Source organism: Eretmochelys imbricata, chromosome 1 (assembly GCF_965152235.1).
Source record: "Eretmochelys imbricata isolate rEreImb1 chromosome 1, rEreImb1.hap1, whole genome shotgun sequence".
Classification (NCBI taxonomy): domain Eukaryota; kingdom Metazoa; phylum Chordata; order Testudines; family Cheloniidae; genus Eretmochelys; species Eretmochelys imbricata.
In genome coordinates this window covers 16,320,770-16,335,720 of record NC_135572.1, presented here as the reverse complement: position 1 = coordinate 16,335,720, position 14,951 = coordinate 16,320,770, and the positions used below count along the sequence as shown (strand labels likewise).

The window sequence follows — 14,951 nt, the reverse complement described above, 5'->3', positions numbered from 1 at the left end:
ACTGGCATCACCGCAAGGAACTCCCCTTGGGACCTAAGATCTCTGTAATCATCTTGTGTGTTGGTGACAGATTTTCTTGGAGATTTACTCCTTGCCTCCTTCTGCTTAGAGGCAGATATTGAGACTAATCTCCACTGACCAAGATCTTGATGTGGATGCTGCACTAGTGGTACACCAGGAGGTCTATGTTCACAGGTTCCTCCATCCCCTGGATCCGAAGCTGGTCATAAAGCTGGTTCCATTATCAGGAGTTTAAAGTTGATTTCCCAATTTTTTTGGGCTCTACCCCTGAAGGAAGTGCAGATCTTGCACTTACTGGGGACATGAGCACCACCCAGACAGTGGAGGCACTGGGAATGCCAGACACTGATTAGAGTAGCCTCATGGCAGGATAGGCACCTTTTGAATTCCTAGGAGCGCAGCATTCCTGAGCAAACAAAAAAAACTGACCCCCTATAAAGGGGAAAAATCTTAACATCTAACTGTATCTATGAATAATTTGGGGGGGAGAGATGGTTTTTCTTTTTTTCAGTGAAAGGAAAAGGGGAACACCTGTTTCAATAACTAAAAACACTAAAAGGTCACAGACTATATGCTAACTAACTAGCTAATTGCTGAATACTAGAGAGAACAAACACAGGTAAATGCCATCTCATGTTGATTGCGGTTGAGAAGGAACTGAGGGGCACTTTGCCTGTGCAGCTTCTTCTAGCCTTGGTGTGGAGCACAAACACGGGTGAGGCGCATGGGCGGGCCCAACGGGAACTACCACCAAAAATCTCCAATCTAAGGCACAGGCGCACCTGAAGTGGAACATCCACAGGGACACTACTCGAAGAACAACAACTTTTAAAAAGTTGAAGGGATGAATGGAAGAGGAGGGCTATGTATGTGAAAAAGATAAAAGGTGTTTGCAGATATAAACTGACCATTTTGTTTTTATCTAAAGAACATGCTTAAAAATACTTGTGTATCCAGTCTCTTAATGAGTGCGCAAATCTCCTAATGTTACAATGGATGTCACTACCCAGGTTAGCTGGGGATCAAAGGAAGACCTGAACCATATGATTTTTTTTTAAAAAAAAGTAAATTTGATATTTAGAGAACTGATGATTTTGAGGTGAAAAGTAAAACATTTCTGATTAATACTACATACTTCTCTAGAATATGTCATCAATCTCAAATCTCAAAGTGCTTTCAGAAGTTAATCCCCAACACCCCTGCAAGTAGTAATATCCTCATTTTTCAGATGTGGAACTGAGACATGGGGTTACAGGACTCACAAAAAGTCAGTATTTGGAAGCAATTTTCAGAAGTCCTGATCTCCAGTCACCTAACCAGACCAGATGACCGTGCATTTAAAACATAATAAAGAGATACAACAGGTTATAAAAAACTAGCTTACGTCTTTGGGAGAGGGAATCAAAGCTTATTACTTAGCAAACAAAGTGATTATATTTACCCTGGGAGCTCTGGGAGGACTCTGTAGAAGAGGAGCTGCTATCAGTGTAGCTCTGTGGTTCTTCTTTCACTTCTGGGAGAGAGGAGTTTCCTGCCTCTGCCACCCTGGATGCCTGCTGCAATGTTTCAGTTACCAGCTGCCTTGTCTGCTCACTCACAACCGTAGCTTGAAATGTCACAGGCTTTGGTTTTATGAGAACCTAAGAGAAAAAACAATTTCTCTATTTACAGTAAGAGCACTCAAGAAAGGACCAAACACCTATCAGAGTTTCTTGAGTCCACTGTCTCCTGATATGTAATCAAGACAGCATATACAAAAGAGGATTATATAGAGGTTGTATGTTCCTGTCCATACAGGAGCATGGCAAATTCCTACACAACCACTTAGCATCTGTGAATACTAAGAACGATATAGATCATCTAATTTAAGGTCTATTATTAAGGTCACAAGCTACTGATCATTATGCTATAAGGAACTAATCCAGTAAAGTACTTAAGCATGTGCTTAACACAAGTGATTTATGGGATTGGGCACTAATTTATTTAGACATACAACAGGTTTTTCTAGTTCTGACCAATTCAGATAAATTCTGAAAGCCTGTATATGAATATAACTTTCTTTCATTTATTGATACAAGATTAAACTTGAACTCTGTTTAGACGTATAGAGTGCCCAGAATTAGGATAGATTCAATAACACAGGGTGCAGAGGGCTAACATACTAGTCTTTTAACTCTACAGTCTAATTTTAGGCATAAACTTTAGAGTATACACTTCAAGTTGAGAAGCCTAGTGACCATATTACATGCCTGTGTACTACAGTTGTCAATCTGTACTCAGTGGCATAAGGACCTGAATAGCAGGAGTCAGGACTAAGGTTCATTAGAAGAATTGACGTTTGCAAGGACCTTGCCTACTTTGTACTTGGCTCAAGCCACTGCTATTAAGCCATCAATTTTATGAGCAGTAAATTCAGACAATCATCATAAAAAAGGTAAACAATTTTATGGCACCTATCTTCACAGTACTTAAGTTCCTACATCTAATCATCATTTCAGATTGTTTTGAACAGGTTCTGGCAGACAAAAGGAAGATAATTACCACCATATCAGAACAGACAGAGTCTTAACTACTCTGATATCCTGTTGATGCCAGATGTTTCAAAGTCACTCCATAGGGCAGGATTCACCCTGCTTCTTCCCAGTCCCTCAGGTTGACAGATTATGGAGCGATTCCTCCCATCTTTCATGGACTCAAACCTGGCTACCTATTTTCTTTAGGCTACAGTTCAAAGCAGTAGATTCCCTTCAGGAATATGAGCAGCCCTGAAGAATGAGGTGATTTTTATTCCACACAAAATGTGTTCTTGCACGTGCCATTTTTAGCCATATATGATTTGCCTTACTACTCTGAAGCAGTGAATTCCACAAGCTAGTCATACATTGCTTAATAAGTATTTCCTTTAATGTTTAAAATGTGTTGCCTTTTAATTTCATCATGCATGTCTTCTATCATAAAACAGAAGACTGAATAGTGCTTGACTGGCCTTCTCTATATATTTCTACCATATAACTGTATCTCAGTCCTTTCAATCTCTCCTCATATGGAATAACCTTCCCTTCCATACCTGTAATCCTCTCTCCTCATTATAGCTTCATGCCTTATCTGATTTTTGGGACCTTTGTTGCACAGAATGTTTGCTCAACTGTATAAATCTTCTGGAATGATTCAATCTTAAAATATTCTGCTTGAGCTTTACAAATACAGGCTCTGGCCTCAAAGGTGAGTTAGGCTTCTTCCCCTGGAAAGTAATGTGCTTAAATATCCATCTAGTGTGCTAATGGAGCACCAAACTGCCAATCTATGTTAGGGTCCAGGGAGAGACCTACTTCATGAAGTGCATAAGATACACATTACTATAACCAGATCAATTTCACCCCACACCAAAGGCTTTGAAGTGCAAAGGACTGCCAACACCATGAAGGCTTGTTTCTCTTTTTATAGAAATCTAAGTATTTTTCATAAGACAGAAGGAGTCCTTGCTGTACCTGTGTTTTCCCTTGCTGCCCATAAACAATTTTGGTTGGGATGATTTTGGTGGCTGGCTGGACAGTAGATCCTATTCCTTTCGGCTGCGTGACAATCATTTTTGTGATGGGTCTGGTTGCAGTGATGATGGCAGGTTTTGCTCCTGCTGGCACTGCTTGAATAGTTTTCTCCCCCTGAAGTAAAGGCAAAATGTACATGTTAACTTGCAATGCAATTTCTTCAGTGATCTATAATACCCTCCTATCTAAACATAGGTAAAATTCACATAAGAGGCAGCACAGTGGCTGCTCTGTAACATGCCAACCAATTTCTTTCATCATCAGGTTGGTTTCAAGGAGTAGGTGCATTTAATAGGAAGTAAATTCAAAAACCAAGCACAAAAATAAAGACTAGTAAGAGTTTATGTGGCATTAAGAAAAAAACTCTCTTCTCTGGGAAAGTAGAATTGTATGAGATGTTTAAAGGTATACTCAAAACTTTTAAGAGTTGCTCTTTGTCAGTAGCAACATCTTAGATTATTAAAACTGGAAATATTTTACTATTTTATTTACCTTTTACAATTTGTGCTGTTATGAATTTATTTTGGTTTCCACAATGAAACTAGTTTGGCCAGTTTTATTTCTAATTCTCGTGTGGTTTTCTTTCAGGTGTGGTGAAGGGAAAAGGTGGCTTTCAGCAGTGCAAGCAAATGTTCACTTTTAATTGGTTAAGCACATACAGATGCTATATAAGACAGCTATCAAGATAATCTCTACTTCAAAGAATTCACAGAACAGAAAATAGAATCCTTTGCAACTCATTTGCAAACATGCTTTAAAAGAAAGTTAAAAAAATACCAAATCTTTTTTAACATTATTTTTTATAAAGAATTTTACCAAACCTAAATCTGGAGTTTACAATTTTTTGACAGTTTGTTCCTTTAATCTGTTTTACATTATTATGCCTATCACTGGGGTATCCAGAACAGCTAGTCAGGAATTTTCCAACAAAATGTTTTTTTTTTTAAATCAGAAAATGCTGATTTGTCAAAATTGAACCTTTTCACGGGAATGGCTCTATTTGAGTGAACTTCCAAAGGACCCCAAGCAGACGAAACTCTTGTTAACTTGACAACAAAAGTCTCCTCAGTTTCACTGCTGCCATTTAGTGGTTGGAAGCAGTAAAACTGTCAAGAATCCTGTCAATTTCATTCAGCAGCTGCCCGGGCTTCCAGGGTCCCTAGCTCTGCTGCAGGCGATGCTGGGGAGCATATTTTGTTTTGGAACATCACATTCTGGTGTTTCCAAAATATTGTAGGATTTCAGTTTAGTGAAAATCTGAGTGTTCAGCTTTTTATCCTAATTCAGAATTGCCCTGAAAAGCTTAGAAGTTAAGGGCATACATAATTAACAGATATACAGATGGATATCAAATTTTACAAACTATGTTAAATGTGTAGAATATTTGAAAAAGGACCCTCCCTTCACACATTGGATCAGACAATCCCATTCTCATATTAAAAGAACTGGTACAAGAATCCAGTCATTTTGTATGACTCCACCCTTTTTGGACCGGACAGCCTCTGTAACCCAGAGACAGCTGGACAGAGAACACAAAGAAGGAGAAGATATGAGGCTTTAACCCAACTTTAACAGTCCCTATTGAACCCCCGCTTTTGTTAACTGCTTTAGTCCCAAAGAGCATACTAGCCCCTCAATCATCCCTGACCTAGGCCCAAGCTACATCTGCTAGACAGCTAATTAGAGTTTTGCTAGCCAGGACCACTATATGAAACTAGGTTTATAACAAACAGAGAAAGGCAGAAGGCAACACACACTCTTACTTGGTCTATGGATTCTAGACTTAAAACTCTTGCTTACCCCAGCATTTAACAATGTTGTAACAACATTTTTGCCTGGAAGTCCTTGAATAGTTGTTCCTTTTCCAGTAGTCTTTTGCACAACAATCACATTGGGCTTGGAAGTCATTGGGATTGTAGTAATTTTGGTTGTAGTTCCTTAAAGCAAGTGGGAAGAAGAGAGGCCTGGGTTAAAAGTGATGATGCTCCGTTATTTTTATGTATATATTTCATGCAACTCTAGAATCTTTATAAACATGCTTTGGGTGCAACATAAGGAAAATAATTAGGGCTTCTGATTTTCAGTTTTAATCAGTAAACACCAATAAAACACCCCGGATACCCAAAAAAAAAAAAATGAAAACAGTGTTTATCCAATAAACACTGGAAAAACACCAAAAATGGTTACTTGTATATAAGGGCTTGTTTGTACAGAGCAGTAATACGGACAAGGGATGTGACTTCTAAAACATGCTAATATGTTGCACATTATGTGGTCCAGGTAGGCCCTGCTGGTGTGCACTAAAGGTTCCTTAATGTGCTTTAATATAGTGCTACTATGTTAAAGAACACTAAGGGACATTATAAAGAGATTCATTACAATGTGTACAAAGAGAGTCCTGAAACCCCTCTGATTTTTGGAAAGCTACATAAAACTTGAAAATTGCTAAACATAAACCCTGAAAAATGAAATGGATAAACTCTGAAAAACAGAAGCCCTAAAGATAATCCTACCATCACGGCAAGTTTAAATGCAACTGAAAAAAGTTAAACTGCTAAAGAGACGACATTTAACGTGTGGCCCGTAGGGTGCACAACAACTGTAGATCCTGTGTGGGGAGCACAGAGCTGAACAGTTTTCATGGTTGATACAAACCAAAGGACAATTTCTGAACAGCTATCACGAAAGGTACAGGCACAAATATTATGGTTGTGTGCATTTATCTTTGACATATTCTGTAAATATGCGCATTAGCTCTGGCTCTCAGTGTTGCAAATTTTGGGCATCCCTGTGCTAAAAGAAAGTTGTCTACCAAATAAATTACTTCAAATAGAAATAAAGATTGAAAATGGTAGATCAAGCAATTCTATCTGTAGCAGATTTTGCAAGAGAAAAATCTTAGATTTTACATCTTATAAAAGGGAGGTTTCCCGTTCAGTAGAAAGCTGTTCATATGCTGAGAACACATTAACACTATTATCTCTCTTTTCCACAAAGGGAGGCCAGGTTTTTACTATGGCTAATGTATGGGAATACAGAATTCTGTTACTGGAAGTATAAGACAAACTTGTGGTTTCTTTCACAGCATTATTTAAAAAACAACAACAAACCTCTTTCCTTTTGAAGCCCAGAGTTCAGAAGACATTTTTCTACTGATGAACTTTTTGTTGTTCTTCCCTCCTACCGTATAATAACTTGCCTTTAGTGGCTTCTTGTTTATTTACAATGACCCTTTCTGAACAGCTCCTCACAATGGCTAACAGAACATACAAGTCACCAGTGGTATCAACCTGCCCATTTCAATAATTACTTTTCTGCTCAGATAACTACCACTTCTGTTTTTCCCTAAAAATAGTTCCAACTATCTGTAAAGACATCATACCTAGCTGCTGACATGCGTGCCAACAAAGAATCCTGGTCATCAACTTCAACCCATCATTGATGCCTGGCAACTACCTCATAACACATTCCAGATTTAAAAATACATTTAATTTGTACCAATTTTGAGAAAGGGAAATAATTCTAAGATGGTGAAAGTAGGGTTTCTCTCAATTCTAACCTGTTCTAACTGTTCCTCTCATCAATCAGCCATTTCTGATATGTATAAAGGAGAATAACCCTTTTCCAATAATTGGTCCTAAATGCAAAAAATATTTTTCAAACATGCAACAAAATGATTTGTCTTTGTACCCACAGAGATAAATCAAACGTGAGGCCTAAAGTATTTGCATGTCTCTAGAAGTTTTGTATCTCAGATAAGACTTTATATCAATACACCTACCAGAAACAATATTACTGCTTATAATCTTGCCTCCCAGTGTAGCCAGCGATTTTGGCACTACCGTAATGATGCTGCCACTGGTGGTTTTCACATAAGTGGCAGCGCCTGGAGTTCCAGCCATCCGAGCCCCAATAGAGGGGCTTACCGTTGGACGAGTATATGTTGCTTGTGTCCCTATTTCAAAGTAAAACAATAAAAACAGGCTTGCAATTAAAATATGAAACACCATGAGTATTGCAAATTGTGAAAGAAGGTTTAGATCAAAGAGAAGTATTTAGTTCCACTATAAGAAACTGAACATAGGAACAGAGGAGAAGAAGGGACATCACCTGGGTCAAGTCCAGTCCATTGCTATCACAGGCACACTCATCATACAATCCTATTCATAAATTTATCATGCTCCATTTTAAAACCAGTTAGGTGGTTTGCCCCTACTACTCCTATTGGGAGGCTGTTCCAGAACCTCACTCTTCTGATGATCAGAAATCATCTTCTAATTTCCAGTCTAAATTTATTCATGGCCAGTTTATACCCATTTGTTCTTGGGCCAGCGTTGTCCTTTATATTCAACAGCTCTTCTCCCTCCCTGCCATTACCCCTCTGATTTATTCACAGAGAGCAACCATATCCCCATACAGCCTTTGACTGGATACTATTTATCATTACCCTTTAAGATCCTCCAGCTAGTTTTCAGTCTGCATCACGTGCAGATATATGCCAATTTAAATTAAATTAAAGATTTCATAAAGCACTGTCAAATGTTTTGTCTATCATGTTTCAAGTTAAAACTATTCTAGTTTGTAATGGATCTGTTCTTCATAAACTGATGTCCTTTATGTTCATGGCTCTGTTGTTCACAAGGTGTTTAGATTCTCCCTCAATATTTGTCCTTTATTTTATTACCTGCCAAAGTGTGATTTATTGGATGGAATTTGCTAGAAGCGATCTCTTCCTCTTTAAGAAGAGTGGGGAGAGAGCACATAAACCAATAGAAATGGCTTAACAGAATCGACATCCAGCCTAAATTTCGCTTTGCGAAAGTTATACTATCACTCTTTAGAATACAATAGCTACAATAATAAATACAACTATACAGTTTAGAAGTATTTATGAATTCAAGCTAATCTTCTCAATATCCAAAAGATACATAAACCTGGTGTTTGTTTTCTTTCTCCTATTAACTTCAATGGGAGCAATACAGGGCCCACAGAGGTTAAGGAACTTGCCCAAAATCACAGAGTGAGTCACTGGGAGAGGTAGAATATGAACTCAATTCCTGACTACCAGTCCCATGCTCAGTCCTCTCAACCACTACGTTTAACAGGTATTAGTTAAGGAAGGGTAACTTTCTACTCCAGTTGTACTTCTACACATACTGTAGACTAAGCATTGCAGAGCTTTGTTGCTAAAAATTATTATACAAAACAGCTAGATTTAATTGGGAAACCTAATATTCAAAACTGGTCTGAAGAGAGAAAGCAAATGGCCTAGTCAAGATTTACCAATTAAACATGAAAAAAACTTCCAAAAAGTTATATTCACTTGTTTAAAATATATCAGGATAATGTTTTATCTGGGTAAAGAATTTAAAGGTGAACTGAAAAGTTGGACTAAAAATTGAGTTAAGCACAGATTTATACCACCTACCCCAACATGTGTGGCGTACTTAGGAAAGAAATGAATTTTGACCAAACTTTAAAGAAATTCAGCCTTGCCCCTAAATCTTCTTCATACATTCAACACTACCCTAATACATCAGTCTGTAACATTACTGATACAGAAAGGAAGTGTATCTACTGGTGAATACACAGAACAGAGTTGAGGGATCTGGGTTCTATTCCTGGCTCCTCTATGCACTTACTGTGAGACCCTGAGAAACTCAGCTGTCTCTCAAATCCCTCATCCATAAGACAGGATTAATGATATTTACCTACCTTCAAGGGATGTTGAGAGGCTTAATTCATTTGTTTAACATCCTCTAATACAAGGTGCTACAGAAGTGCAAAGTATCATCATCATCGGTTTCAGTGACATTTCTCTCTCAACCAGTGGGAAAGGAATGATTAGACTTATGTGTGTCAAGCCAAAGAGAGTACAAGAGAAATAAAAGACCACCCAATGGTAAACTTGACAATACAGCATTTTATAATACAGCATTTTAGTGTATGACAAGGATAAATGTCCTAACCTAGTATGTGACTATCAAAAGGTTTACAAATTTGCTGTTATACCCTTTTTTTTTTTTTTTAAATAAACAATGAACAAAATGCTATTTAACCCTGCTAAACAGGATTTATTAACAGTATTGCTGGGTTTACCCTCCCTTCCCTTCTAAGAACAGTAACTTACCAGTGGGAGTAGTGACCAGTTTAGTTGTCATGATAGTCCCATTACTGCTAACCACCATAATAGGTGAATTGCTACTGCTGGGCAAAGTTGCTGTAACTGGTTTGGGTAGGATTTTACTGGGCTGCACCTGTTGAGTGATTATTTTAACACCTAGAAAAGGAGAAAGGTCACTGTTAACATACAGGCACAAAAAGTTACTTGCTGAAATGTTTCCCCAGACCAAACCCTAATGGGCAAGTAGCTGCACAAGGCTTTTATTTTTGACCCAATATATTCCTAAGCCTGAAAATATTTAGATTTTTTGCTAGTACCAAGACAACCACCACCTTCACCTTTCACGTGCCTGCTAGCACTTCCAAACTACTCCGATCACCACAGGTGCTTGTAGCACCATTAAATCATGTGATCTAGTGCAGACGTTTTTAACCTTCTTTGGTCTGTGACCAAATATATCTCCCCAGGACCCACTATGTTAATCAATATCAAGTTGGTCCAAAACCAATGAAATATCTAAAAAATGCATCCATACATTTGTCAGTTAAGTCTCTTCATTATCATATACTTTATTAAGAATTGTTAAATTTCATTTTGATAGTAATCAAAAATATGTAAAAATGAGAATGCCGTTTGGAGCAAGGGAGTGATGGTGACACTGGATTCAGGAGCTAGGGGTGAGGATGCTTCTCCCTCCCATTCTGAACTCATCTCTTGAGCTGGTGCTGCCTTGGAGCAGCTGTGGAATTGGGATGGGACAGGGGCTGACCAGAGACAAAGAGTGAGGGAGTGAGCAAGTCACTCCTCTCCGCTTCTAATGGTCCCTACTGTCTAGGAGGATTTGTCTTCTCTTCCCCACTCCTAGCCTGTGGGGCACGACCCAGCAAATACCTCTTTGGGATACACTTTTGGGTTGCAACCAAAGGTTTCAAGTAGTCATGATCTAGAAGTCAGAGCAAGAGTTTATCCGAGCCGAGTACTGAGTTCTACTCTGTGCTAAGTAGATGCACTGTGTTGTTGGCTGAGTTATTTGACCCTCATTGAGTCAATACAGAGGGAAAACTAGATAAAAAGCAAAATCTCAGTTAAAAAATCTAATTTGAACTTTTGTAATTGCTACTCCTTCTGTACTAGTTCTTTGTACCAAGCAGACACAAAAATGATAGTTACTGATTAAGTGGTAGGCAATGACTGTAGGGTGGAGGCATTTTATACTGTTCATTAATGAACTTTTATCTAAAGCAATGGTCTCATAATCCACGAGACATTTTATCACAGATTCCCAGCACCACCCTGCGGTCCTATCCTTTTAGGTACTCTGACCTAAAAGGTCTAGAACTGAAAAAAATACATGTTCCCTTACTACAGTGCTGATTTCACGTGCATTAATATAAAATAAACAAGGACAGAATAATACGTTGCACTTTTATAGCACTTTTCCTTAAAATTTTCTAAGAGCTTTACAAACATTACTTCTCAACTCCCCATGAGGTAGGTATTAGTAAACTATTTTACAAACAGATCAAACTGATGCAGAGAGACTGACTTGCCCAAAGCCAACTGTATTAACTAGAGCTAGAAACAGAACTGGAAATATCAAAGGAATCAGTGTTGGAAACAGAACTGAAAGTTGGACTGGATTCTAAGTACTGCATTTGTTACGACAAAAGTCAGTGTAACTTTTTGGTTTTTGAACCAATAGTAGCAGTAAGAGATGGGTGGATGGATTACCTTTAAGCTTAAGTGATACAGCTGAAAAGCTGTTTGTTTGCTCAAATGTTTAAATCTTCAGAAAACTGCCATCTTCCAGGTTGCCAGCAGGGCATGTGTATACCTTTCTTTACAATCTCTAAAGGTAGGAAGAAAACTTCCTATTTAATAGTTCATTCTCTTTTCTACGGGGGGCGGCGGGGGCGCCAAGGACAGAACAACACAAACACTTTTCCACAAAGGTAAACTAAAATCATTACCTACACATACCCTGTTAACCACCTTTTCCAGTTTCAGAGCCAAATTCTGCCCTGAAGTGCCTCCCATTGAAGTCAATGAGAGCTGCCTGTGCACATTTGGGGCAGAATTTAGCCCTTAGTTCTTGTATGGTAGTCAGACTTCACTCATTACTAATATTGCCCAAGATTAATTCCAGCTACCTGATTCTTGTTTTATCTGAATGGTGGGCTTGATGCCAGGTGGCAACTGACACTGTTGTGATTGCTGCTGATGTGCTACTGGAGAAGACTGTGACAGCTGCTGCTGGGTCTGTTGTATTTGATGCAGCTGCTGTTTTGGGGTCTGCTGATGCTGTTTGGGAAACTGTGTTAGAATCTGGGTTGGGGTCCCCACCAAGCTTTTTGGGGAAGGTAGTCTGGTGGATGCAACTTTAATCGCCGACGTGGACACACCTGTGAAAGAACAAACAAATGTGGATTTAACAATGAAACAAGAGAACAAATTTCTGTTCTTTAAATGCAACACAACCACTTTTCCATTGCCTTTACTACTGTGAAAAGCACGTGTAAGCGTGCATAGGATCTGACAAGATGCAATACCATCTTTCAGTTCCAAAGTATCCGAATTTAGAGACAAAGAAAACCTTACATAAGTTACCAATGTGTGAGCACAACAGGGTAAGATAGTTCAGTGGTTCTCAACCAGGGGTACTTGTACCCCTAGGGGTATGCAGAGATCTTCCAGGGGATACAGCAACTCATCTAGATATTTGCCTCGTTTTACAACAGGTTACATAAAAAGCACTAGTAAAGTCAGTGCAAACTAAAATTTCATACAGATGATGTTTATACTGTTCAAAATACTGAAATGTAAGTACAATATTTATATTATTTATTTTATAATTATATGGTAAAAATGAGAAAGTACGCTATTTTTCAGTAATAGTGTGCTGTGACACTTTATTTTTATGTCTGATTTTGTAAAAGCAAGTAGTTTTTAAGTGAGGTGTAACTTGGGATATGCAAGACAACTCAGACTCCTGAAAGAGGTGCAGTAGTCTGCAAAGATTGAGAACCACTGAGATAGTTAATGCAGAGAATATTGCAGTCTACTGTGTGCTTTTTGTAGTATAATTAACATAACCCCCTTTCAAGGCTGACCCTTTTTAAACTGCAAGACAATAAAAAATTTATAGTGCAATAAAAACTGTTAGAGATTGAAAGAAAATATGGGGACATCAAGAGCATTAACACTAACAGAGAATGTTTGACAATGTGTGTGGTAGTCCTAGGAAGGCTAACCAGCTAACGCCCTCTATTTCACAGTATGCGTACAATACATAACTTGGAAATCAGGAGCAGTCTTGAACAAGGTAAGCAAATCCAAGTCTACTTATCAAGGTATAACAATCCCGTACAGTAATAGTGATTAAGGCTACATTTTAGGCATGGGTATTTTTAGTAGAAGTCATGGGCAGGTCATGGGCAATAAACAAAAATTCACAGCCCGTGACCCGTCCATGACTTGTACTGTATACCCCGACTAAATCTTGAGTACTCGGGGGGGGGGGGGTAGGGAGGGGATGTCAAGGGCACTGCGGGTGCTCTTGGGGTGGGGGGACACCCAGGACCCCTGCAGCTGGGGAGGCAAGGGGGTTGGCAGGCTCCCTTCCTGGCTTCATGTGGCTCCCCGGAAGCAGCGACATGTCCCTCAGCTCCTAGGCAGAGGCACAGCCAGGGGGCCAATGGGACCTGCCTGGCCACGCCTCTGCCTGGGAGCCAAGGGGCATGTCACTGCTTCCTGGGAAGCCCCTCATGTAAGCACTGCCCAGATCCCTCACCCCCTTCCGCGTCCCAACCCCCTTCCCTGAACCCTCTCCCACACCCAAACTCCTGCTACTGCTGGGGGCGGGGCGTGGTGGCCCAAGACTTCTCCAGCAATGGCCAGTGCAACTGGCCTAGGGGCTGCCTGAGCTGCTCAGGTCGCCTCTAGGTCAGCTGAACTGGCTGCTGCAGAAGTCACAGAGGGTTCCAGAAAGTCATGGAATCCGTGACTTCTGTGACAGATTCGCAGCCTTAATAGTGATTAAAACAAAGCCTGCAATAAGAATCCCACCTTCCAATTTTAAGCAATCACTTTAAAGAATTTCCATTCCTCCCTCCCACCAGGTTTCCAGTAGAATCTGGCTCAATCTATAATTCTAAAGACCACCTCCACTAGGCAACAGATTTTTGCCAGACCTTTCGGAGGTCATCAGACATTTTTTACTGTGCCATGCAAGAAGTGGAGTGTGAAAATTATCTTCCTGCTTCAAGTAGTTAAAATAATAAACAGAAAGGTTTCCTCAGAAATATTGTAAGGGAAAAAAATGCCTTGTATCGCTATCTTCTGAACCCCTCTAACCAAAATTAAGAATGCAGACGAACTATAGAAGAACCTATATCAAATCATCCTACACCAAAAGGAAAGTTCATGGCAATACAGGAAAAGACAGGGTAGGAAATGCAGGGAAACAGCAGGGGAATCTTTGGGTTCCAAAAGAGGCTGTGAACACTCTTAGGAGAAAATGGGGAAGGGGAAGAAAATGAAGAATATGGGCCTTGAAGAAGTACTTTATGACAGCCAGTGTGATCTAGCATATTTAGTTTGGACTAGAAGACAGCAACTCCTGATTTCCAATCCCAGCTCTGACAGATTTCCTCTGACCTTAGGTAACCCATTCTCTACTCAATTTCCCTACCTCTAAAATGGGGATAAATTTTATAAATACTTCTCCACCTCACAGAAACATTGAGGATTAATTGGTAAAAACTCAAAAAGCAATCTGAAGACTAGATATGCCAAGTATTATGATACATCTATTTTTGGGTTTCATTTTGTGAGCCTGTCTAAACAAAAAGAAATTTCCCCAAAAAATTACCCCCAGAAAACTTAGTTATTTTTCATATCTGGGATGGGTAGGGGGAGTGTCAAGGCTGATTCCCCACTCTGGTACTTTGAATGCAGAAGGTGGGGGCCTGCAAAAATTCTAAAAATTAATACTGGCCACTCCAGGCTTGTATTAAATTTCCAAGGTTACAGCTTCTCTCTGACCTTGAATGGGCAGATGCTGCCACCACCCAAATGCAAAACTCCTTGGAACCCAGGAAGGCGCACCTGGGAATTCCTTCCTGTGGGGTACCCTCAAGTGCCACCCCCCACACCACCCCCAGGGAAGAGCCGAGAAAGGAAAACAAAAAAATCAGCTGTTGCCACCAGCTAACTAAAAAACATGTGCACAAACCACTTAAGAAACAAAAATCCAAATC

At 39.5% G+C, this 14,951-nt stretch overlaps 1 protein-coding gene across 6 annotated transcripts in view; it reads right to left on the bottom strand.

Annotated features, from left to right (window-relative positions):
- Positions 1-14,951, bottom strand: part of EMSY (EMSY transcriptional repressor, BRCA2 interacting) — a 53,821-nt gene that overhangs the window by 17,981 nt on the left and 20,889 nt on the right. For all 6 annotated transcript variants that reach the window (XM_077806237.1, XM_077806400.1, XM_077806317.1 and 3 more), the window contains 6 exons: positions 11,844-12,095; positions 9,700-9,849; positions 7,351-7,524; positions 5,370-5,506; positions 3,510-3,683; positions 1,463-1,661 (listed from right to left, as the gene is read on the bottom strand). In XM_077806237.1, the coding sequence (XP_077662363.1) occupies positions 1,463-1,661; positions 3,510-3,683; positions 5,370-5,506; positions 7,351-7,524; positions 9,700-9,849; positions 11,844-12,095 (1,086 nt within the window). The remainder of the gene's footprint in view (positions 1-1,462; positions 1,662-3,509; positions 3,684-5,369; positions 5,507-7,350; positions 7,525-9,699; positions 9,850-11,843; positions 12,096-14,951) is intronic.